Raw genomic sequence first — 25,018 nt, forward strand, 5'->3', positions numbered from 1 at the left:
TAGGCTTTTTAAAAATAGATCAAGTTGTTTAAAGTTCAAACAGGTAAACCATTTTTCCCCAGTTCAGGTAAACAGTGAATAATGGCAAGACTTTGTAAACACAGCTTTTTATATCTTTTATTCAGAAAACAACAGCTCAACATGTTATGTGGGATTCCTCAAATAAAAAAAAAATTAGCAAGTAGTGAGATAAGCATTTATTTATATAATTATAGGCAAGCTTGCCAAAGCCTTTTTATTCATTTCTTTCAATGGAATACTTCTTGCTAGAAAGTAGAATGCTATCTAATAATTTTAACAATCATTCAACAAAAATGAATATTTACCCTGCATATAAGGTCATCCAACTTGTGGAAAAACTGTTTACTGCACTTAATCTTCACATCTTCACAAATATCAATTTGTAAAAGTGTTTTCAAAGGTTTGAAATCATTTTTTCTTAAAGCATCATCAATGTATTTTTCCAGCTGCTAGAGAAATATAGTTAATGGCACAAATTTTGAACTAAAATCAAAATTAGTCACCTTATGCATCCTAGTAATTTGAGAATTGTTTTCACATGAAAATTCTCAAGAGTTTATAAAATATCAACTCACTTATTAAATAAATCTTCCCACTATTAAATTTGGAGTAATGGAATTAGAGATTAAATTTCCATGATAATAACAAGAGTCTACATAGGAAAACCATATTTTACTAATTTTCCTCTTCATATCTTTTATTGGAAAGGCATCATTATGTCAAAATCAACAAAAATCTGTTAATGAAAGAAGTAAAATCAACTTTATAGTAACTAATACTTAACACCATGGATAAAACCCTAACATATCTGACTATGAACTTCTTAATGAGGTTTAAATAGTTTAAAAAACCCAAGAAAACATAAACATGGGTAAAAGCACTTTTTAGAAACTATACCAACCAATATAACTTAAGCATTACATATATATAATTTATTATTTATTATATTATACATTTATAACCTTTACAAAATATGCCATCCCTGCTATTAAACTACATCATTAACAAGGAATTTTCATACTGCAATCCAATCACAGACTTGGTGGTAAATTGTATACATGTTAAATAGATATATTAAAACTTATTCTTTACCTAAATGTAAGTATCTTACAATTTTAAACCTTGATATAAAAACATCCAGGCATAAGTTATATACTAATTACTGCATAATTCTTTTCAATGTAAAAAGCATATATAAATAATCAGTATCTGTAATACTTTATAAATATTCTTAATACAACTTTTGAAAACAAATCTATTGAAAAAAATGAAAGAAAAACATTATTTTTTAAATTATTCTACTCTTGACCATTTCATAAAAACAAGTAAGCTTTGTCTTTCTTAAAAATATGGCACTTAATACATATAAATAAACAAAAAGTTACTTTAGGAATTAAAATACTTCCTTTTGGTCTAGGATTACATACCTGGAGATCTGGTCTTATTGGCATTTTGACTTAGTTTTAAAACAGTAGGACAAAACAAACACCTATAAAAGAAAACAGATACTTTCTGTATCTTACCATCGTTCTATATGTTTAAGTTTAAAAATCTTACACATAAATAAGCATTGTTGCTTATACCAAAGGCAATAAATATTGCTTCTTCAAGTTCCTCACTGTTTACGAAATTACCCATTTGAATCTGGCCAAAGAAGTTTCTGGAGGAAAGTGTGAAGATCATTTACTCAAGCCTTCCCTTTTTTATAGATTATTTAAATAAATGTCAGAAATCCTGCCAAAAGGTCACAAAACTAGTTAATGAAACAATACAAACCTGGACCTCCCTCACCAGATTCCTGCTATATTTGTTCCAACTTTGGGAACACAAAGAAAGCTAATCTTGTATTAAGATCTAAAGGAAATTCGGGCTAATAATATTTAAGAAGGGAAGAATATGTAAGCATATCATCAAAAACACGATATATGAGTACTACAAATATGCAATGAAAGGAGTGAGGAAAAGATAACCTAAGCACATTTTTCCTTCAGAGGAGAATGGAAACAGGAAAGAATAGCGGTACATTAAGCACCACCTACAATCTGAACAAAGCATCTAACACTTCCAAATACAATCTGGAGGTTAGCTCTATAAAGGAAAAGAAATAATATCATCTTTCCTATACATCAGGACTAGTACAATTTAACAATAATCTGTACTATGAAGACCTTTGTAATGGAATCACCAGGAAATCCAACAAAGAGGCAATTAATTAATTAATCCAAGAGGAATATAGGACTGTGTATCCGTGGGACAATAAGAAGCATTAGTCATAGTGTACTTTCTTGGAGACCTGTCAGTAGAGAAATTTAAGTGCCAATGAGGACATACATGTAAGGTATACAAAAGGGATGAGCAAAAAAATCTCTTGCATTTCCAAAAATTAATTCTAGAGAAAAAAAATCTGATCCCCAGAGAAAGATCTGCTCTATGTGCATAAGAAGCCAAGTCTACAGATGTTTTTGCAGCGTTGTTTGGCAAAATTCAAAAGCACTTAGATGGGAGCTGTGAATGGGAGGGAGGGTGAGGAATGAATAAATAAAATGTGGTACATGACAATTTTGTGAACAGTTAAATAAAATAAACCAGAATTTTAGATATTTGCAGTCAAAGAATTTTAAGTGATTAAAAACACACTGCCAAACGATACACACAGTATGTTCATATATGTGGAAAAAAGAAACTCTGTATATTTATGATTCTGTCTGTAGGTGTATGTAAGTATATACATAATTATGTGGGTACATGGAGAGAGAGAGACATTCACTCATATCACTCAGGACAGTTAGAGTGTTTGTCAGCTCACCGGGGAGGAAGAGTAGGGAGTTACACAGAACTGCAATTGGTTATTTGTCAAAAGCAGACTTTAGTTTTATTTGTAATTTATACTTATATGCCTTTTGAAAAGTACAGTAAATTCTTGCCAAAATGCGTAAGTGGGGTTCAAAACATGGGATCAGTAAATGTGGGTTTGTGTTATTGTGAGAGGAATGAAACAACAAAGGCCAGCCCTTGCAGTTAAGCAGCTAGGAGTCCAGCTACTTCATCCAAATCTATCCAGCCCCAGATGGGGTTGTGCTTTTGCCCCATCAGGTTGTGTCTGCCCTGGCTTAAATAATAAAAGGGTGATTCTAGGTCTGCGGCTAGCTGGGAATTGCAGTACACCAGCAATGATTACAGGATCTCTAGATAGCTGGTAGTCATTTCATCATTTTAACTGACTCAGAGAAATTTGACCCAGAAAATATTGGAAATGCAGAGACCTATTCTTTGCCTCCCCAACTCCCAAGAAGGGATGTGTCTATTTTCTACTTGGCTTCACTCTTTCTTTCACTCACCTCAAAAGATAGAAATTTAGCCTGGTCCTATTTGAGAATGTTATATCGTACACACACACATGAGCTTGCTTCATAGATATAAAACAGAAAAAAATATAGGAAAAGTATTATCTCAAATATGGAGGTAAGAGATAAGTATTGGAGGTCAGCAATCAACAGGGGGATTAATGAGAAACCGTAATAGGAACAACGTAGGCTAGAGACCCCTGAGCATCCATCATTGCCACTATCATAAGCCTGAAAGCTTAGGGGGGTGGCTTTCTTCAGGAGGGAACAGTCCTTGGGATATAAAGACTGGGTTGAGGATATGATCCAGAATATCACAAAGGAATGAAATGATAAAATGTATAGAAGCAAAGCTGAGATATGAAGGAGAGATGCAGATATTCCAATATCTATCCAATAAGAATTCTAGAAACTTAAAAAAATAAAAAAGAACAGTGGGGTGGCAACAGATGAATAACAGCCAAAAACTTCCCTAAAACAAATATAAATATCCAAAAACAGAAAGAGTCCACTGAATCTCAAGGAAGATAAATAAGAAAAAGTACATCTAGGGGCCGACCCACGGCCTAGTGGTTAAGTTCGTGCGCTCTGCTTCGGTGGCCCAGGGTTTCACTGGCTCGAATCCTGAGCACGGTCATGGCACCATTCATCAGGCCATGCTGAGGCAGCACCCCACATAGAACAACCAGAGGCACTCACAACTAGAAATATACAATTAGGTACTGGGAGGCTTTGGGGAGAAGAAGGAGGAGAAAAAAAAAAAAAGATTGGCAACAGATGTTAGCTCAGGTGCCAATCTTCTAAAAAAAAAAAGAAAAAGTACATTTAGACACCTTGTGAGGACATTTCTGAATGAAAATAAAAGGGAAAATCTTAAGTCACCAAAGCAAAAACAAATAAAAGCATACAAAAGAATCAACATATAATAGATACTCTGATCTCACAATGCAATAAATGTAGAAATCAGCTACAAAGGTAGCTTCGAACTTCCTATATATTCGGAAACTAAAATATGTACATTTGAATAGTCCATGGAATAGAAAAAGATGGAAATGACAAAATATTTAAGTGAATTAGAAAATGTGTACATATAAAAATCTATAGGACACAATCAAAACAATACTTAAAAGTGCAATTCAGGGCCTGTCCCCCTGGTTAGGTTCATGCTTAATCACTCTGGGCTCTGCTTTGGCAGCCCAGGGTTTCGCCAGTTCGGATCCTGGAAGCAGACCTAGCACTGCTCATCAGGCCGTGCTTAGGAGGCGTCCCACATAGCACAACTAGAAGGTCCCACAACTAGAATATACAACTATGTACTGGGGGGCTTTGGGGAGAAGGAAAAAAAGGAAGACTGGCAGCAGATGTTAGCTCAGGGCCAATCTTTTAAAAAAAAATGCTTTACATTTAAAAAAAGGTCAATTCATAGACTTGGATGAAATTTATTAAAAGGTGAGAACAGCAGAACTAGCCAGAAGAAACCGACCCATAGGACCTCCAGATGGTAGAGTTATTAGAGCAAATGCTTTCAAGTAACTATGAGTACTGTGTACATAAAGATTATAAAACAAAGCTGAGATTTTTGGCAGAGAACTGGAAACTGGGGTCGGGAGTAAGGAAGGCCACAGAAAATTTGAAAGAGAACCAAATAATTCCAGAAACAAAAATAGTCAATAATAAAATTAAGAATAAATGAATGGGTTTAAAAGCAGATTAGATAGATGAAGTGAAAATTAGAGAAACAGGAGGTACATCAGAATGGTACTGGGAAAATCGACTCATTATACAGAAAAAAGTAAAATTAGACCTCTATCTCCTGTCATTCACAAAAATAAACTCTAGATGAATTAACTAATATAAATGTTTAAAAACTGTTAGAAGGAAATACAGGAGGATATCTCTATGACTTTGCAATACAGAAGGATTTAAGACATAAAAGTACAAAGGCATAAAAATAGATATAATTTTTTGTACATGATCATCTCTCTCTCTTACATGCACACACATAATTTTATTGAGCACATGAGAATCTGTTCACTCACAATCCAGTACTCAATACTGATGCAGCAAATCCTATAACCATGAACACATTCACTCTCATAACTCACACCCTTCAGACCCCAGAGAAACACTTTCCTTGCCTATGTTTTTGAAAGGAGACTGCAGTTAATTATGCTCGTCTGTTTATTTTGTATATGTTAGAAATCTTCCACACACACAAAAAGTTTAAAGAATTCAGGGGAAGGCTGAAACAATGCAGAGAAGGTTGTAAGTCTGCTGATACAGACATTTTGGTTCTGCTTCAGAATAAAGGCAGAATTTGAGCAACCTAAGTGCTCAGGTAAGGGAAATGACATTAACTGTCAAATCCTTCCTCTAGCAGAGCAAGAATACAGCAGATTCTTGCATAATGAAGAATTGCTTCCTAATAGTGCTACCTGTCCATTTTCTTGCTTCTCTTTGTATTCCAAGTTGTGGATCTGGAAGTACTAGCAACTTAGTGCACAGTATTTGCAACAGTTGCACATGGTGACTGAGGAACATTTTGGAGTTCTAATCAACACACATTATTCTTTAATTTGTACATACGTAAATCTAGACAAAAACTGCATAACATTAAATGGACTCTTCACAATGGCAGTTAGATGGCAAGCAAACACTAGAATGGTGACTTGTTTATTTTTATAAAAATATTTAATAAGAGTTAATTATTCAGAAATTATGTTATTAAAAGTTCTTATTTAAGATTAATTTTCATTAATAATTTGTATTTTACTTTAATTTTAAGAGAAATTTGACATTTCAGAAAATTTTATAGGAAAAATTACTTTTTAAACTTATTTCATGTTTTGATGAATATATACTCAAGTTAGTATATTTGGAATACATATTTTAATCCTTAAATCATATTTCAATAGAACACAAAATAAGTAAAAGTCTCGATTATAATGTATTTACAGATTTTGCTAAAATGAAAAAATTTATGGGATATATACTAATTTATAAATTACACAGGTTATTGCATTACTTATCCAAAATTCACCAGTCTGTCAGCAAATAGCCATAAAAAACGCAGTCAGCTATCTTTGATAATTCGCCAACACTCAGTCATAAAAATAACAGCCTTACACATATTTTTCCATTCTGTTGGAATGAAGGTGTACTTGTGAAATTGAAGACTAGATCATTTTATCTCACAACTTGAAAACCTGACCGACAGGTTTAAATACCGACATTACATCGCGGGGGCCTCCAGCTGCACCCGCCCCCGGGGCCAGCACCCGCTGGGGCAGCCTGCCTGCCACACGGCGCCCTTCTGCCTTCACTACCACAACAGTCCGAATTCGAATTTAAGCGTCATTCACCAAGCACGTGAGACAGAGACTCAAGACGGACTCGCCGCCAAGAGGCAGCCGCGCTAAGGAGACGGTTTCCTCCCAGCCCGCTTTCGTGCACGAAGTCAGCCAAGGCAAAGGCAAGGCAGCATCTCCGCAGGCCGACTCTCACACAGGGAAGTCGCTGGTTCAGTCCGGGGCCGCCCCCTCCCTCCCTCCCTCCCGAGGCGGAGTGCATCCCGGCTTCCAGAGAGCGCGGGTCCGGCCCCCCATCCGCTCAACCAGCCACACCTCCCGACCGACCGCCCCGAGCGCGTGTGCGCGTCCACGCCGCCCGCCGGCCCGGGAAGGCAGCGCCGAAGAGGCCTTCCCACAGCGCGCGGCTGCGTCCGCCCAGGCGCCCCGAGCCCGGCGAAGAAAGCCGTCCACGCGGGCAGACAAAGGATGGCGGCTCGAAAGCACCCGCCGCCCTGACAGACGCGGCGGGCACACAGCCCTCCCCGAGGGGACGGACGCGGGAGGCAGGAACCCGCCCCGCCCCGACAGCGAACGCCGCCCTGTCCCCACACGCGCGCCGTCCTCTCACGACGCGGGGCAGTGGACGGCGGGGACAGGCCCGGGAGAGGGGTCCGTGCGCACCGCAGCCCTCCCCACGGCGGGAGAGCCCGGCGGCGGGCCCGGACGCCGAGCCCCCTCCCCGCGCGGCGCACCGCGTCCAGGCCTGAGCGGGAGGGCGCGGGGGCGGCCGGCGGGCAGCTCCCGCCCGGCTCCGAGACGCCGCCCTGGCCCGCCGGCCCCTCACCTGCCGCCCGCGCCCCGCCCTGGCCGGCGTCTCCCGTACGGCCGGCCGCGCCGTCCGCCGCCCCCGGCCCCACAGCCCCTCGCCCCGCGATCGGCGCGAGGCCCGCACGGCCCGGCCCGAGTCCGCCCCCGCCGGCCCCGGCGCTGCCGCCCGGCCGTTTCCACAACGGCTCAGCCTCAACCGTCGGGAGGCAGACCGCCCCCCGCCCCCGGAGGCCTGCCCGACGCCGCCGCCTCCGTCCGCGCGCCCAGCCGTCAGGAAGCCCGCCCGGTGGCGCCGGCTCAACCTGCCGCCTGGAGGAGCCTCCGCGGCCAGCCCCGGGAGCCGTCGCCGCCGCCTGGTCTCCAAGCCTCAGCGACCGCCCCCGCGCCTCAGGAGGCCAACGGAAGGCGGGAAGCGCGCGGCCAATCGGCGCCGGGTGCTGTCCCCGCCGCGTCCAATCAGCGCCGCCGGCGGCCAGGCCCCGCCCCTCGCACCCGGTGCCGGTGCCACCCGAGGCCGGAGCCAGGGGCGCCGCGGTGGGCGCGGCTCGGGCCTCAGGTAAGCGGGCTCCCGCTGCGACCCGACCCCGACCCCGGAGCTCGTCCGGGTGGAGGCCCCGCCGCGCAGCAGCCGGGCGTCCCTGCCCTGCTTTCCCCTGCCTGGCCTTCCCCCGGTGCAGGCGCGCCGGAGGGACCCCGGCTTGCCGAGTGCTCGAAGGACGCGAGTCGGAAGGGCCGGAGGGCGCCGGCGGGCCCGGAGGAGACCCCCGTGTTTCCCACAACCACCCGGGAGGGCTGGACGGGGCCGCACAGACACGGGGACACCAGCCGAACCTGCGAAGACACGAGGGTCCGATTCCTCTGAGAGAGTCCCGCCGCTGCGCCCACGCCACGCCCCCTCCACTGGCCTCGCCCCGCCCCATGCCCCGCCCACTCCCCGGCCCCGCCCCACCAGCGGCCACGCCCCGTCACGCCTCAGCCCCAGGCCCAGCGTCCCGGGTTCCTGGAAACAGGTGCTGCCAGCCGCCCGCTGACCCCATTAGCCAGAACCCCAGATCCCCGGGGGACAGCAAGCTGAGGCCATGTAGGCGTGGCACTGAGCACAATCACCAACAATGTATTCCCAGGCTTTTTAGAATGTTTCCATTTAAAGTATCAGTTTAAACGGTAAAAGCGACGGATGCTTGTGTAAAATAGGCGAGCAATTCAGAAATGATACAGCAGACAAGCGCTTCAAAAATTTAAAGTAGTGATTTCCCACCTTGCCACTTTTTAGTAGAGAGAAGAAAAATATTAGAGCCCTTTTTACTGTTTCACGTGTTTGGAACGCATAGGGATTATTTAGTAAACATCAGTAATCCAGCACATGGTGTTAGATGTAAAACCATAAATCAGCATCAAAATTGGGCTTTCAATTAAACCTTAACAAGCACTTATTGGGAACATCCTATCACTTGGCAGCGCGCATGGCATAGGTTTGAATGCTGACTTTGCTGTTTTCCAGCTGTGGGACTTCAGGTGAATTACTTAAACCTCTCTGAGCTTTATTCTCTCAGCTAAGAAAATGGTGATGTTAGCTACCAGGTAGTGTAATTTTCAGAATTAAATGAAGTCAAATACATACAGCACCTAGCAATGTGGGAAAGCAAATAAGAGGGGACACAATAAATATTAATTTCCTTCCCGTGTGCAAGGCTTTTGTACTTGGATGAGGGTCACAATCCTCAGGGAGGCAGACACACACTATTCCATACAGAGGATTCAGTAAGCACTGTAAGAGAAGTAGAATAACTGTCCCATCCCCTGCATTCCCCTAGAGCTTTCTTCATATTTAATACTGACCTGGCAAAAAAGATAATATTTCAGTTTCTCAAAGACATACAGAATTGTGCTGAAGCCAAGGCACCATCATACTTTTTTTTTTTGGCAAGGCACTAAATTTGACAGTGTTTTAGGAAGGATAAGACTTACGTGTTAAATGATTTAAACAATCAAGATGTTTCTAAAGCCTTGTTTCTGCAATCAGACCACATGAAAAACACACTCCAGCTAACAAGTTGTGCACATGTACTTTAATATTCACTCTTGAGTGAAATCATCTTAAATGACAGACATTAAAATATGTTTGGGGAGACAACCCAACAATTGCACAATCCACTATAAAAGTTTAACATATAAGCAATATAACTGTGTTTTAGGGTCTGGAAGTTCTCCTTATACTGAACTTTATTAACCTGGCAGGTATATTTAAGCTTTTAAATTTTAAAACATTGCTATGTTTTAAAAGGCACATTGAGGTTCTCTTACTATTAAAGATATAACATTTACTTTATATTCCATGACCAGAACCTTTTTGGCAAGTGACTTTCACATGGATTCTAAGATTCTCTACATGCCTTTACACAACAATACACTTGGTGGCTCTAACTCATACACCTGAATACTCTGGACAATTGTCTTGCACTCTGGGCTGGGGCCAGGGCACAGCAGCTGAGGCCCTCACAGGCTTGCTGACCTAATTGGACAGTTTGCTAAACAGCAGGAAATGCAACCAGGCTTCTGTCTCTCTTGCATGCCAATGTAGTGCACAGATCTAATGGTCAAAGGTCGTTCAATTTAACCACAATATTTCTAATCAAAATTCAGTGTTTTCAGATCTAAAAGTACCAAAGAAAGCCATCCCTCTTCTTGGAATTTTAAAAACACAGAAGTTGCAATTATATAAGAAACAAATTGGTTAAATGCATCCTTGCATATTGACTTGACAAATGTCAACAAGCATTCCAAGATTTGGAGTTAATTCATTGGTGACAGCTATCACAAAAGAGATTACACTAGTTTCAACTGTATTCTAACTGAACTTTGCAAGTTGAAGGCCTTGTCCATCTTGGCTGGGTTATCGCACCTCAGCACTAGCACCTGCTGTCAGAGAGACTACCATTCAGCACCTGATTCATCAGCACCTTGCTGGGAGTTTTGTGTCATTGTGGAACTCTGCAGGCACCAATGGCCTTGATGTCTTAGTTGGAGATTTAAAAAAAAAAACAAAAAAACGGAAAGAAAGGCATTTAACATTTTAAAACTGGGAAACAAGTCCAGACAATGTTAGAAACTCTCCTATCTGAAGGCACAAAGAATAAAGTTCGCAGGTGGATGATAAAACCGAGTATATCTAAGTATAATTTAAAATAGTTAAAAGAGTATAAATATTTGTGAATTATTTTTCCTCCAGTGCTCTGGCTGTTGCTGAAAACACCTTCTAGTTCCCCTTGGTAACTTCTGAAAGCTGACTGTTGGAATCTTTTGACACTTATGAAGACATAAAAAGAGTCACTTTAATCATCAAAAAGGTAATTGCAAAGGGCATTGTTGCCTGAAATTCTATAGAGTTGCCAGAAAATTGAAATAACTTAAGGCAGAATTTCTTAAAATGTTCATGTAGTTTCAAACTTAAACAGAAGGGCCTGATAACATGCAGATACATAATTATCAAACATGTACAAGAGAAATACATGAAGCGAGAAGAGAGACTGCAGAGAAGGGGCCAATTTGCTAGTACAAAAGTTTAAAGCTTTTTCCTCTTTCTCAGCTGTTGGTGTAGGAGGCTCACAGCCTAACCAGGGCAGCCTGAAATCCCAGGAATGGTTGTGTGATGACTGATGAGGCATACATTTCTTGCCTATTAATAGTTTCCTACTATTACAAGTCTACAGGCATTGGCAAGCTAATGTGGTCTCAGGTTTTCCTTGTCCCAGGGCAGGAACGCCTCAAGGGATCATGATGGGGGTCATACTATATACTCTGTTGACAGTGGGCACACACGCAAGACTGACTTTTTTTAGCTTATTAAATCCAGAATGTTCCTGAGAAGGCCTCCACTAAAGGTAAAAGGTCCCAGCATCACAATGATAATAAATAACTACGTTTACAGAGACCCAATCAGGACACATGCAAAAGCCACAGGCCTGCCTAGAAGGAGGATGCGCGCCTTTCCAAAAAAAGACCCTGCCTGGGCTTTCTCCAGAGGCGCCAGCACGTCCACGCATCTACCCACCCAGGATCCTCCCCCAGCACATTACACAACTAGGCCTTCTGGCCACCTGAGGCTACTTTTTAGACCAAGTGACACAGACGTTTCAAGAAGACAGGACGGGCCACTGCCAGGGGACCTTGCAGAAGGAAGTGAGATCAGAGGACGTGGGGTGGAGTGTGGGGAACAGCAGCCACTCAGATATGAGAGCCCAGCAAGGAAGTGTCTGCAGGTGCAGCTTAGGAGCAGAGGCACCAGGTTCCCTCTGACGAAGTCTCAGATGAAGTGGATCCAGCTCTCTTCGCACTCCCCGCGCGGCATGTGCAGCGCGTGGTTGCGACACGTGAGGCTGTAGTCGCGGCCGTTGTTGTTGTCCCAGTACTCGGCGCCGGCCACTCGGTAGCGCAGCGCGAAGTGCACGCGGGAGCCGAGAGCCAGCAGGAAGGGCGGCACTGGGAAGCCAAAAGAGAAGACGTCCTCGGTGCCCTCGTCGCCCGCCGGCCCGCGCCACCGCGCCACCGCCTCGTGCGCGCTGCGCCAGCTGGAGAAGGTGTAGCGCACCGCCACCTGCTTCTCGAAGGCCACGTTGCGCACGCGCACCGTACCACTGATGCCCAGGTCCGAGCAGGTGACGCGCTCCAGGCACACAAGCTGCCGCCCCACGCGCTCGCCGAAGTCGGCTGCCTCAATAGGCGGCGGGAAGTCGGGCACGAGGCACTGTAGGTTGAACTCCAAGTCCTGGCTGCTGCAGCACAGATCCGAGTTGATGGCGAGCCGCGACAGCACGTGCAGCGGCACCGACGGGTCGTCGCCCGCGTTGAACACCTTGACCTGCGTCAACTCCAGACCCAGCGCGTCGGCGAAGCGCACTCGGTGCTGCCGGCTGCAGCCCGGCCCGCACGCAGCGCCCGGTGCGCCCGTGGCCTTCTGGCGGCGCTCGAGGGAGCTGGGCAGCGAGCGCGCCCGCCGCAGGATGATGGGCCGCAGGCGGGGCTCGCAGCCTGACGGCGCCGGCAGCGGCGGGGGTGCGCGGCCGGGGCTCCCAGGGGGCCTGCACGGCCGCGGCTCCGGGGCTGCACTGCCGTCCAGGTCCGAGAGGCAGCTGAGGCTCCGCGGGGCGGGCTTCCGGGGCCCCGGGGCGCGGGGTAGGCCCGCTGAGCCCGGCCCTCTGAACATGGCCCAGCCGGCCGTCGGGCAATGGGGCAGCGGAACCGAGGGGCAGCCTCCCGACACCGCGTCCGCTATCTGCGTGTCCCCGGCCGTGCTCAGAAGGCCCCGAGTGTCCCCCGAAACTGCAGCCTACCCGGAACCTTTTGGGCCCGCTGCGCCCTCCCCTAGTCCGCCAACTTGCCCTCGAGTCCTCGCCCTGGTCTTCTGCTTCTTGCACCGTAAAAAGAGCTTTTTTCCAGAGAGATGAGTGCTCTCCCCAGTGGAAGGTTTTCGGGGTCACCCCGGGAGCGCAGGGTGGCGCCTCCTTTTTGCTTCCTTGGATGTTCTTAGGGGAAGGCTGCGTTCCTGGAGCGGCCCCTCCCACCTTCCCGGTCCGCTGCGTTACTTACATGGCTGCAACTTGCCTGGGCGCAACTTCCCGGCGAGCCTCCGCCCCGCCCCTCGTGACGCCGCCCGCGCGCGGGCTCCCGCCGGCCCGAGAGCAGACTGAGAGCCCGGCTGAGCTGCGCGCCGCCGCCGCGCCGCGTCCTCCCGCGCCCCTGCTGCCGCGCGCTGCAGTCCGGCCTCCCCGCCCCGGCGCCGGGAAGGAAGGCCGGCGGCCTCGTCACGTGTCCTCGGCGATCGGGAAACAGGTCTGATCAATTTCTGTCTGCGTCTGCCTGGCCCGTGCGCCTATTGATCATAGCTCTGCGTCTGCACAAACGGAGGACAAGGAAAACGCATGCTGCTGGTCCTGGGTTAATGGGGGCTGGGGGGAGAGGTGGCACAAAAACTGGCCTTTCCAGGGGCTGGTCTCCAGGCTAATTTTAAGCCTCTAGGCTAGTCAGTTCTTTGGACATATACACCGCCTCCTGGACCCTTGGCCAGACTGAGGGAGCCTCGCTGCGTAGAAGGGAAGCGTCTGGTTCACACATTACCCACAATGCTTTGCCGCCCCGGACCGCCTGCCAATTCCCTGAGGGTGGGGAGCGGGCAGAGCTGCTCCAGTCTGTCTCTTGGGGCCAGGCCAGAGAGAAAGATGTGGGAACTAGAGGCAAGACCCTGTAATGAATTATGCAGGTGCCCTTAATAAGCCTCTGGCGCTTGGGAAGCATTTTTGTACCCAGAATCTGACTTTTAGCTTCGTTCCGGTGCAAGCCTGAACCCTCAGGGAAACGGGAGCTGCTCCTGCACATTCTTAGGCGGCTCCAGGCGTTCATCTCTTATTTCACTCGTAACTTTGCGCAGTAAACCCCCGCAGCCTATGGCGTAAAGCTTGCCAGGTGAAATGAAGTGAAAAAGGTGGAAGTGCACTTTCTTGAGAGCAGTTTGGGGCCAGGCATTCTAGAGGGTTCCTTTGTACTGTCCAAAGGGATAAAGCAGAAGGGAAACCAAACTAATGAAAGAGGGTTGGTAAAGAACATTTTCTACATCTAAAATGAAGCCAGCCTGCTGATTATGGTATAATTCATTAATTGTGAGAGCCTTTATGGAATTTTTATTACTATCATATGTAAACTTACTAAAAAGTCATACACACTCATTGTGAAAAATAATACAGCAAAGTTTTAGGAAGAAAATAAAAATCTATAATCCCGCCTCTTTTCCATTTAACCAAGGCAGGGCTATTACAGAAGAAAGAAGTATTCACTTTCAAAACCGGGCATTTTTAGTAGTCCACTCAAAATAAGAGGGGACTAGCAGCATTCTGTGGTATGAGTCAACAGTTTCACAAAGAGAGAATGTGATATATATTAATACATTGATAATCTTCTAATGGGTTGATGTGGTAGTGAAGGCAAGAGAATTGAAAGGGAGCTTCCCCAACAAAGTTTACGCCTCCTGAGGACGGGGACATGTGCCCCATCCCTTCCATTTTCTAGGCATTCCTGCAATTATTTGGGAATGAATGAATGAGTGAATGGAATGGGAGCTTTGGAGAAACGCCTAGACTTTTTTTTTTTTTTTAAAGATTGGCCCTAAGCTAACATCTATTGCCAGTCTTTCTTTTTTTTCCTTCTTCTCCCCAAAGCCCCCCAGTACATAGTTGTATATTCTAGTTGCAGGTCCTTCTAGTTGAGCTATGTGGGACACCACCTCAGCGGTGCTAGGTCCGAGCCCAGGATCTGAACTGGTGAAACCCTGGGCCGCCAAAGCGGAGTGTGAGAACTTAACCACTGGGCTGGAGAAACACCTAACCTTAATTAGCCTCACAAATTTCCTCATGTTATTTCCCAGGTTTTGTATGTGTGTGTGTGTGTGTGTGTGTGTGTGTGTGTGTGTCTGTGTAGGGAGAAAGAGAGAGAAGGAATATGCAGCATTTATAGTAGTGTGATTTGTATCCACTGTGAAAATCAAACAAGCAAAAATGATTAAACTGTAAACATAAGGCAATATCCCCCACTAATATTTCAATACTATGCAAATATTTAAAAACACACAAGTGAAAACTAACCCAATGCTAGTGATGGGACCATTCGCAGTCAGTACTTACTGGCAGCGTTCTGTTGCTTCTAGTTCCGGTGGTGAGGAGTCCTTTCCAAATATAAGAGGAATAAAGAAGTCACTTCCCCAGCTGTCATCATCTTCCCACAGATTGAGCAAGAATATTTCAAACACTACAGAAAAGGTGATGTAAATTTTGAAGGAAAATCTCACTAAGGTTTGTTCTATTTTTTTGTTTGTTGTGTATGTGTATTCGTGGTATTTATTGCTCCATGTCTGTTTTTTAGACAGTCCACCAAACACTAGATGATGGTCAGCCATGTGATTTTTTTCAACAAAGGGAATAGGGTGAATGAATCTCATCAGAAAAGCAGGTAAATCATTTTCAAATAATTACTTTATCTTGCAAAATCATATTATCTCAGTTCTCCAGATTGAATATGTGTGGTTGGAAAAAAAATATCTGTGGATGAGAAATATACACTTATATTTTTTATCTAGGAGAATTGAGTGGGCCAAGTGGTATTAAACCACTTTTATTAGTTGTTAAAAATTACAGCAGTCATAAGTCTGGCACTGTTAGCAGAATCTACAATTTGGGGTAAGCTCCTTAGTCATCTTTCTATGTTAGTTTCCTTTTGTATAAAAAGGATACTGATAATAACCTCTATGGGTGCACGTTGAAGCTACAGGTAAACAGAAGTTTTAATAGTATTAGTTATGAGTTCTAAATAATGGCAGTTCCTTCATCCATTTCTTCATTCAGTTCTTCAACATTTACTGAGCACATGTTATGCTATCGGCAATGATTTAACATTCTCCATATTTATTAATTAAGAGATAACACATTTTCAAATAATTGCTTAGTTATGGTGGAAACCTCTGGACACATGAACCCCTGAGGATTCCAGAAAGCGTGTTTACCCCCCCGTTTCTTTTACCCCACCTGGCTTAGTGACCGAGAAGTATTATTCGTCTTAGTAAAATGCTATGTTCTTGGTAAATAAATTGAAAAGAAAATATTTTCAACTCTGATATGAGCTTGTGCCTCAGAATAAACTACCCCAGAGAGAGAATCAGTTGTGTACTAGTTGTGTTCTCAGTGTGCACAGCCTGCATTATTCCCACTTACCTGCCCTTCACGAGACAGCATTGACTCTATTTTTTCATTCATATTATGTTAGAAGGCACCATATAATTTTATTTATATCCTTTTAAACAAAGTTTTCCTAAGTCTGTTTCCTATTTGAAAACACTTTAATAAGCTTTCGGTTTAAGGTCCTGGTTGAATGTGCTACACTTTTTTGTATTAAGATTTTAGTCGGCTCAGAACCACCACCAGTGAGTGATTAAGTTCTATGAAACTTGCGTTTTACATCTTATTTACATTTAATTTAAAATAGGGATATGAAAGAAATATGTGGATTTTACTTGTTAATGTTATTAAACACTGCTCATCATTAACAGAACAGATTGAGAATTCCATCACAGATTTTTCCAAACTAATGTTTTTCAAAGTACACACAAGTGGTCTAAAATTATAATATAAGCACTTTAGGAAAAGTTGTTTTTCTTCATGCTAATATGTGCTATAAAATAGAATCCATGAATTTACTTTTGGCCCCTGCATTATAAAATGTTTCTTAAATAGAGTGTTATGTGGAAAATTGTTCTGTCATTTGTTCTCTGAGAACTACGTCTTCTGTAAGGAGTTTAGAGGCCTTAATTTTCTAATGTCTAGTAAAAGTACGACTAGGTGGTTCTTTTTCTTGGTTTTCATCATGGCCAGACCAATTTTTGTCATATGTACTAAGAATTGCAGTTTTATTTATCACAGCAATATGAATGCTGGTCCATCTTGGAATAAAATACAACATTCAAAGAATTCTTCAGGAAAAAGGCGTAGTAAATCCCAAGTCCCTCACGTTCCTTCCCAGCTGAAAGGCAGCCTCGTAGGTGTCTCCGAACCAGCTGAGGATCAACTTAAGGAAAGCATTTCCCCGAAAGGAAAACCAGAAAGGAGTCCGCTCAGTTCCAGGGCTCAGCGGGCCTCAGGGAACAGGCTGTTTCTTGACTTTCAGTCAATGAAAATTATTAAAGAAGATGCTGATGAGGACAGTGCAAGTGATCTCTCTGATTCAGAAAGAATTCCCATTCCTCCTTCTCCCCTCACACCTCCAGATCTTAATCTTCGAGCTGAAGAAATCGATCCAGTTTACTTCGATCTCCACCCAGGTCAGGGCCAGGCAAAGCCTGAATACTATTATCCAGACTTCCTCCCACCCCCTTTTAACTCCTGGGACCTGCGGGACATGGCTGTGCTTCTGAACACAGAGTGCAGAACCGGAGCTGTGCCGCGCATAGGAGGGCTTCTGGGCAAGTATGTTGATAGACTTATCCAGCTCGAGTGGCTGCAGATCCAGACTATACAGAGTGAAAAAGCAAAGGGGGCCAAAGCAAGGCCGCCCACAGCCCTTGGGATGTCAGGGGTTCTGAAAAGCCCCGGGAGAAGCAAGCTCATTGCTAGTGCTCTGTCAAAGCCTCACCAGGAAGGGGCTCCACAGTCAGGTCCTTCACGAAGGAAAGACTTGCGCTGTGAAGAAGTCCACCCGTCGTATTACACGTTTGAGACTCCCCCCAAACCTCCAGAGGTGCTGAGTAGTAGCAGATTGTGTTCTCAGAAGCAAACCTTTGACATGAGGACAGAGGAGAAGAAAAAGAAATCACATAAGAGCACCAAGCTGCAGCATTGGGATTGGTCCTGCAGTGACAGCAGCCCTAAGATTGACAGCAGTGGTAACATGCGAATTCCCAAACAGTCAGTGATGATTCTGGACTCGGTGGACTCTTACAAGGCCTCCAGAACACAAGCACATGCAAATCTTAAGAAAAAGGGAAAAGCAAATAACTGTGGTCATGCCACTGTATCCAGTGAGAAAAAACTCAAAACAAATGGAGTGAAGCAAAACACACATAAATTCAAATAATAACTGAAGTGATGAATTGCAAGGACCTGCAGATACCTGAATGTTAGAGCTCTCCCAAAAGTTACAGTACTGTGAATTTTAAGAAATTTTATGATTCCTGACATTTAAGTAGTTGATTGGTTCTTTAGTCCACCCCAACCCAGCCACACTAGGGTTATTTTCAAAGAAGGATGTCTTTCAGTAAGCCTTTCTTTGTATTGACCGTCTTAAGCAAATGAGAGCCCTTTAGATTAAAATTAACCAAGGTCTGTGCCATGTAAGGAAATAAAATGCAGACTCCAGGGGAGGAGTGAACTGCTGCAGCTGCCAGCTATGTCGAATGGAGCTCCCCATTTTCACTGCACAGAAGTCTATAAAATAGCGCCTACTGTTTGAAATGGTGTGGAATCCTAAATGTTTGAAACCAGCCTCTCAGTGTCCTCCTCATAAACTATTCAAGCAGAAGTTCTGCCCATTTCACCCCGAGGAGAAGCTTCAGCTCTTCCTCAAGTTACGGAGCATCTATTTTGAGCAAAGTCATTTATCACTAAGCTGCTTGCTCTTACAAGACAATGGAATCTAGTGTTTTCATACATTTCCCTAACATGGGTTAAAAAAAAAAAAAGAATTTTAAATTTAGAGGTGGTGGTGAAGTCCACTTTTGTGTTCTCTAAACTGAGGTTAAAATAGTGTGCAGACTTTGTCCAGGCGGAAGTCAGTGGGCTTAAGCATGATTGTTACTGTTTGGTGGGAATAAGAGTGAAATATTTGGCACCCTAGACTTTCTGGCATGTGTGGCTTCTCTGAAGAGGTGCCGCAGGAAAACCTTCTTTTAGAGTTTGTAAATGAAGGCCTATAATCAAATGCGAACAGAACCACTTTGAATGTAACAGTTATGACATTACTGATTTGGGAGCTGGATCCTGCTGTCTGTAGTCAAAATAATGCTTATTTTGTTTGAGTTCGCAAGAGCAAGATTTTATAATCTTGCTGGGGGTCTAGGGGAGAGGACATATTTCAATTTGGAGGGGAAAGTGGAATATGAATACAGTTATTGAATGTCTTCTAAACGTCCTTATCTGGTCCTGTGGCTTCCTGGCTCTCCTAAATGCTTCTGCAGTGAAGTAACATCCACTTGTTCCTATAGTCGTGCTGTGAGATTTCTGTTGATATTAATGTGAACATCTTTAAAACCTTTGGTTGGCTACCTTTTGATATGCAGTATGTTTTAATGACTGTAGCTGATTTTATCCCTTTAGATGAATATTTGATTTTTTACGTACATGTTTCTATTTTTTCACCTTTGGGGCAAATGACAAACTTGGCACTTTTCATTTGAAAATATGTAATAGCTTTCAGACTTTTCAGACAACAATCAATACCATCCGAGGCATTTTTTAAGTTAATGGCATAAGGACAGGATGCATTTATAATTAAAATAATGGGCAACAGTTAAATAAGTCCCATCTTAAAATCTGATTTTAATCATATTAAACAACATATAAAATTTATTATGGTAGTCTTTTTCTTCCAAGACTATATTTGCAAGTTTTTACAGACTCCGTCTTACGTTGTTTCTCTCTCACGCTGCCCTACTGGAGAAGGCGTGCTCTTACACTAGGATCTTAAACCTTTTGGATGAACAAAAGATGTATGTCTCATGGGTATTACTTCCATAGTTCTCATTGTACTATAACTTTTGTACTCAGTGTATGTATTTTCTTTTGAAAATGCTTTCTCTTTTGCTGCTCTTACTTTTCCCTCCTGTGGTTCCTGAGTGGTCCCCCCACTTGTCCCTCGCCTGAGCTGCTCCTTGTGAGTGCGGATGAGTTAGTCCTTTATACACGGCTGGCACCTCACTCGTGATGTTTTCTCTACTAGGTTTTCATGTAACTCTATGAAGTTTCAGGGCCTATAAACTTCTGTAAGCATGTTATGTACATAAACATTCTCCTGATATTAATCCTAAAGTGTTTACAATTGAGTTGCTGCCTTTCCCAATAATGCATCCACGTGGGTGCTCTGGGAGACCTTGAAGGGTGAGGGGGACGTAGCTTACTTTTCCTTACCTTACGTATGTCTGAGCTGAGGACCATCGTGATTAAGAAACTTAGACGTAACGCCTCAGATGTGACATTTGTTGTTTGCTCTTTGAATTGAAGTTGGTTGCTTAATTTGGGAAATAGTCATAACATCACATAGGTCGGTTTTAAAAGCCTGAAAAAGTGACTTTGCTTGTTTACTTTTCTGCCTCAGGTTGATGGGTTTTTTAACCAATATTAATTGTAATTGGATCAGAGCTCCTAATGAATAGTAGAGGTTCATTAAAGTTCTTAAGCACAATTTTAATTTTATGATTTCTGATACACATATCTAACACATCTTAATGCACTAAATGCTGTAGAGAAGAATCTTGCCATTTTCAAGTAGACAAAATTGGGAAGTTGAGTCATGAACTCATTCAGTTCATCAAGTGTAAGCCATTGAGTGTCCTACTCGTCTAGTGACAGGAGTCCTTGTATTTCTGAGAAGTGCCTCTCATTTCTGGGGAGTTGTTTACTTACATATTGTATTTAAACCAATTAAGACAACCCAAGGTGGAAAAAAAAAGTTTAGAGAATGTAAGGAGAACTACTTCAGGCTTAGAGTAAGTTAGTAGGAAAAGTTGTGAAAACGTACAAAAATGAACTATAAAAATATATCAGTATTAGCTACAATTGTTTGAGTTTAGACTATTTATCAAATCTTTAATGGCTAGACTGACTTAAGATTTGTGACTAACTTGAGTGGGTGGGATTGATGGCCTTTGGCAAAAAGATGGAGGAGAGGACATCATTGATCTTCTGATGGCTAAGAGCTAAAGGAAGATGGTTTGTCGTGGTTCTTAGGCCTATTAGGTTAGATTCCAGAAAGACATAAAAATTTCTATTTTACGTGATTTAAACATTGTTCTTTTCCTCTTTCCTTTATGCTCATTTACTTGAGGAGTTACATAAAAATATAGAACTCTCAGTAGGACTGTATTTCAAGGTAATAGAGAAGCAGTATTGATTATTTATTCATGTACATGTACAGAGCGCCATTCAAAATGGCCTGAAAATATTTGCCATGTCTGCTATTTGCTGTTATAATTATTGTATGCTTGGTTTTGTATATAATAAAACAGAATACATGTAAGTTTTGTGAATCTGGATTTTTCTTTCCTTGAGATCAATTAAACAGTAGAAAAATACTGTCTGGATTTTCCTGGTGTGGTTTTGTTTTGGTTTTGATGCAATTCTCTTTTGAAGTTTGTCTTATTTCTCCCTGCTTATTTAAAAGAACTGCTGAGCAGGAAATTCTGTTCTGGCTCCTTTCTTATTACTAAGCAACTTCCATGACAACATAACTAGATGCATCAGGGAAGCATTGCTGGCCGAACCTTTCTTGAGTCCCTCTTACTACCCTCAAGGGTCTTGAGTGGTTAGGGAAGCAGGATGGAAATTCAATAAAGTTAAAGTAACACATTATAGAAGTAACTCACACCTTAGCTGACATTTCCAAAAATGAGTACCGTGTCCTTCAAAGAGGTCATCTGGTTAGGAGATGGCAGCTTTGAGCAGCTACTGCTGCAAATATTCTGGAAGGCCCTTTGTTCCTGTTTCTAAACTCACATCTGACGATGAAGTGCATTCTTTTGAGTCTACCAAATAGTGGCAATTTAAAAAACAATTTGAGGGTATTAAAAAACAAAATGCAACTGAGTAAGTTTTGAAGGTCTTATTGGCTTTATTGAATGATTTATGAATCGGGCAGCATCCAATCTAGCAGACAGAAAGGACCTCTGAGGAGCTGTACTAAATGAAAGACTTTTATAGGCAGAAGGGAGCAGAACAAGGAAGTTATACTAGACAAAAAGGTGGGTTAATATTGCAAAGTTTCTTTCTTCTAAGGGAAGGCAGGGGTCCTATCAGGCAGATTACCTAACTAGTGATGATCCAGCAGATTCCTGATTGACTGGTTTAAGATTCCATTTCTGGGAGAGCTGAAACTGTAATTAAGTCTCGATTTGGTAAAGTGGGGCTTAGCATAAAGCCATTTGGGCCTGTTGTCTTGTTTTTAACAGGGGGAGTTAAAAGTAATTTTTTGGTTGTTTGAAAATTAACCATGTTGGAGGTTTTAAATCATTAGTTTGTACAGAAAATGGTAGGTTATTTTTTGGATGTTGCTATTATACTATCCACGAGGTGGCGACTAAACCTTTTCAGATGGCATTGAATTTGTTTTGTTAGTGCCTTGTAATCAGATGAAATGGTGTTTATTGTAATCAAAAAGAAACGGGAGAGAAAAGGACGGTTTGCCTTCAGACACAAAACATGTTCTTTCTTTAGCTTCGCTGCCATCAGAGAATTAAAGGGTCTGTTCGGTGTCGTCAGGTGCTGGGGGTAGCCTCTTCATTCATTGAACACTCTCATTGTTAAAAGATAGACTGAGGCGTATTAAAAATTTTAACTTTATTTGAGCAAAAATCAATTTGAATCGAGCAGTGGCAAACCAGAAGTGGTTAGAAGACTCCGCAAGGCTCTTATAGAGAAGATGCAGAAGCGAGGAGATGATTTGATGGCGCTGGCTTAAGTGGTTGCATTATTTGGGAAAGCCTCCTTGGCTGTTTGTGATTGGTTGCTCTTCTCATCCTTGAGGCATTGATGGGAATTGACTCTGGTTTAGGTTTTGGTTTGCTTACATAGACTACGACCCCATCTAATGGCCTCCTTGTTTAATTACTTTAATGTCATAAAACACTATATCTAGCATAGTATTATGTTCAAGAAAGGAACATACATTGTTAATTTATTAAAATGTTCACAGAGACACTTGTTTCAAAAAATACTATTTGCATATCCCTGTCCTCAGCAATTTGATATTTAAGGGATTAACTGTGATAACACTGGAAAATATATATGGAATTTAAAAAATAGGATAGTCATGTATATAATTGTCCTATGTCGAATGACATTTTAGAGAAAACTAATGATGCATATTTAACTTTAGATTACATCCAGCAAGCACAGTCGTATGCCTTGCTACTCAAATCGTGAGCCCTGCCTCAGACCTATTGAATGTGAAGGAGTTCAGAACAATCTGCCCCAAAATATGCCACTCTGGCATATTGACTATTTTGGGTTAAAGGCACTTGAAAAACAGCACTTGAAATACACGAAAAACACTTAACTTTCTTCTTTTTCTTTAAAGGAGGAGATGAAATTCTTATATGAAAGATGTCTTCCCTAGACCAGAAGGAAAGTAACGTTCTTATCATCAAGGACGAGAAGTTGAGACCGAGAACATTCTCTACAAGTTTTATTGGTTAAAATAACTGTCTTCCTCAGGCCTCCCTACATAGTTCACCTTTCCACAATTGCTTCCCTTTGTTCAACCTCATACAAAAGCAAGTAGGCTTCCCCATTCCACTGGGTCTTCAGTCCTTATGAAGGCTCCTGGGTCACGTAAAACTTGTATTCAATACATTGGTATGCTTTTCTCCTCTTGATGTCTTATGTCAATTTAATTCGCAGGCTCAGCCAAAAAGAACCCTAACAGAGTGAGGTAAAAATTTGCCTCCTCTACAGGATTAGTCTGCATTTTAACTAGATCCTTGTCAGTTAATGTTTGAGAAACCTGCTTTTACAGCACTTAAAAGTCTCAAGTTTGAACTGACTGCTTTGACAGTATTTCACTGGCTAGGCCGCTCTCCTCTCCACGCTTTGGCCACTAACAGTCTTTTGCTGATCTCTGTCTGCTTTCTCCAGGGCTTAAAGGCACTTGGCTGGCTCTTTGCCTCAAGAAGAGGTCACTAAAATAAGTGATTTATGGCCACTGTAATCTGTGCTACAAGTAAGTGCTGAGGAGTGAGGTTTCTTAGGACACGTGCGCTATGAACACATTTTTCTTACATTCATAATCTTCTATTTTAACCTCCAGGTATGGAAAACTCCTTCTGCCTTCAGCTGACCTTTTCACTCATGCCATCATTTTGGCCAGGTTTAGAAGGGTCACCACTACCGGTCACCAAGCTTTTCCTTAAACTCTCTCTCAAGACGTCTGCCTTAATAAAGAAGGAGAAAGAAATGGAAGGCTTTGCTTTTTTCCTATGTTGTCCAGTTTTTCTAAATACTGCAATGAAATGCTTTTTACTTATAAATCTTACGCAATAGTGAAATGAATGATCTGCCAAGTTTAATTGAAGATATTCTAATTAAAAAAAGAAGTATGTATTTTCACCTCTACAGGGTGGTTTTGATGTGGGAAGATAAACTAAAGAGACTCAAATCTTTCTCTCCTTCTCCTTCACTAAAAAAAGCCTAAGAACATTTATTTACATAAATGACTGAAGAAAATCTTGGTAATTCTACTATCAATATTATTAGTATTAGAATATACTTGCAAAAAGCAAAAAAGTTACAATCTGTCATATTTGGCAGCATTTTTTTTCCTAATTGCTCATCTACAACTACTAGTTGAACAAATAGGTGCAAGAGATTAAAATTTCTCAAATGAAATTTTCTGGCCAGCTCTTGGTGGCTGACTCAAAATACTAACGCATAAGGAAGCACCCTTTCTGATCAACCCCTGTGGCTACTACAGCATCAAACAGAAGAGACAAACACTTCTTAGTCATTGAAATAAGTCAAAATACAAGTGATGAACTATTTTATTCTCACGTCAAGTCTGATGACCTTCAGCTCTTGAGCATGTTAGATATTGGGGTACAACCAGATATGCAATGGTAAATAGTGGGGTGAAACTACACTTAATAATAACTTGGACTTTTCACTGCTGGAGTCAAATTCACTCTTCTGATTTTTTCCCCAACATTGTATTATAAATGCAGTAGTTGAATAGTTGAAGGACTTGTGCAGTGAATGCCTACGTGCTCACCACCTGGAGCCTACAGTTAACATCCTGCTC

The 25,018-nt window shown here is 42.7% G+C and overlaps 3 protein-coding genes across 5 annotated transcripts in view; 1 reads left to right on the forward strand and 2 right to left on the reverse strand.

The window, feature by feature from the left end:
* SYCP2 (synaptonemal complex protein 2) overlaps nt 1–13,205 on the reverse strand; it is a 47,347-nt gene extending 34,142 nt beyond the window's left edge. Inside the window, exons 1-3 of the mRNA XM_070486197.1 lie at nt 13,070–13,205; nt 1,449–1,510; nt 327–470 (exon numbers count right to left, since the gene is read on the reverse strand). Coding sequence (XP_070342298.1) covers nt 327–470; nt 1,449–1,472 — 168 coding nt within the window. The 5' untranslated portion in view covers nt 1,473–1,510; nt 13,070–13,205. The remainder of the gene's footprint in view (nt 1–326; nt 471–1,448; nt 1,511–13,069) is intronic.
* On the reverse strand, nt 9,538–13,131 carry PPP1R3D (protein phosphatase 1 regulatory subunit 3D). Its single transcript, XM_014849292.3, has one exon. The coding sequence runs from the start codon at nt 12,684–12,686 to the stop codon at nt 11,787–11,789; it is 900 nt and encodes a 299-aa protein (XP_014704778.2). The 5' UTR covers nt 12,687–13,131; the 3' UTR covers nt 9,538–11,786.
* Nucleotides 13,136–24,178, forward strand: FAM217B (family with sequence similarity 217 member B). Of its 3 annotated transcripts, XR_011494714.1 has the most exons (6): nt 13,150–13,312; nt 15,177–15,288; nt 15,392–15,478; nt 23,303–23,416; nt 23,860–23,944; nt 24,032–24,178. XR_011494714.1 is itself a non-coding variant. In XM_014849191.3 (4 exons), the coding sequence occupies exons 3-4, from the start codon at nt 15,411–15,413 to the stop codon at nt 18,089–18,091; spliced, it is 1,218 nt and encodes a 405-aa protein (XP_014704677.2). In that variant the 5' UTR covers nt 13,136–13,312; nt 15,177–15,288; nt 15,392–15,410; the 3' UTR covers nt 18,092–21,302. The 3 variants fall into 3 exon arrangements, 1 of the variants encoding a protein (XP_014704677.2); XR_011494715.1 differs by lacking the exon at nt 23,860–23,944; XM_014849191.3 differs by lacking the exons at nt 23,303–23,416; nt 23,860–23,944; nt 24,032–24,178 and adding an exon at nt 16,942–21,302 and having other exon boundaries at nt 13,136–13,312.
* Nucleotides 24,179–25,018: the final 840 nt, after the last annotated feature.

The sequence above is a fragment of the Equus asinus genome, chromosome 15, assembly GCF_041296235.1.
Source record: "Equus asinus isolate D_3611 breed Donkey chromosome 15, EquAss-T2T_v2, whole genome shotgun sequence".
In the NCBI taxonomy this organism is placed as follows: domain Eukaryota; kingdom Metazoa; phylum Chordata; class Mammalia; order Perissodactyla; family Equidae; genus Equus; species Equus asinus.

What these genes read in the sequence shown, in the direction of transcription:
- FAM217B (XM_014849191.3), top strand. Translation starts at nt 15,411, where the DNA reads ATGATGGTCAGCCATGTGATTTTTTTCAACAAAGGGAATAGGGTGAAT. An exon ending in GAATCTCATCAGAAAAGCAG is followed by an intron (nt 15,479 to 16,941) that starts GTAAATCATTTT and finishes TATTTATCACAG; the next exon opens with CAATATGAATGCTGGTCCAT.
- PPP1R3D (XM_014849292.3), bottom strand. Translation starts at nt 12,686, where the DNA reads ATGTTCAGAGGGCCGGGCTCAGCGGGCCTACCCCGCGCCCCGGGGCCC.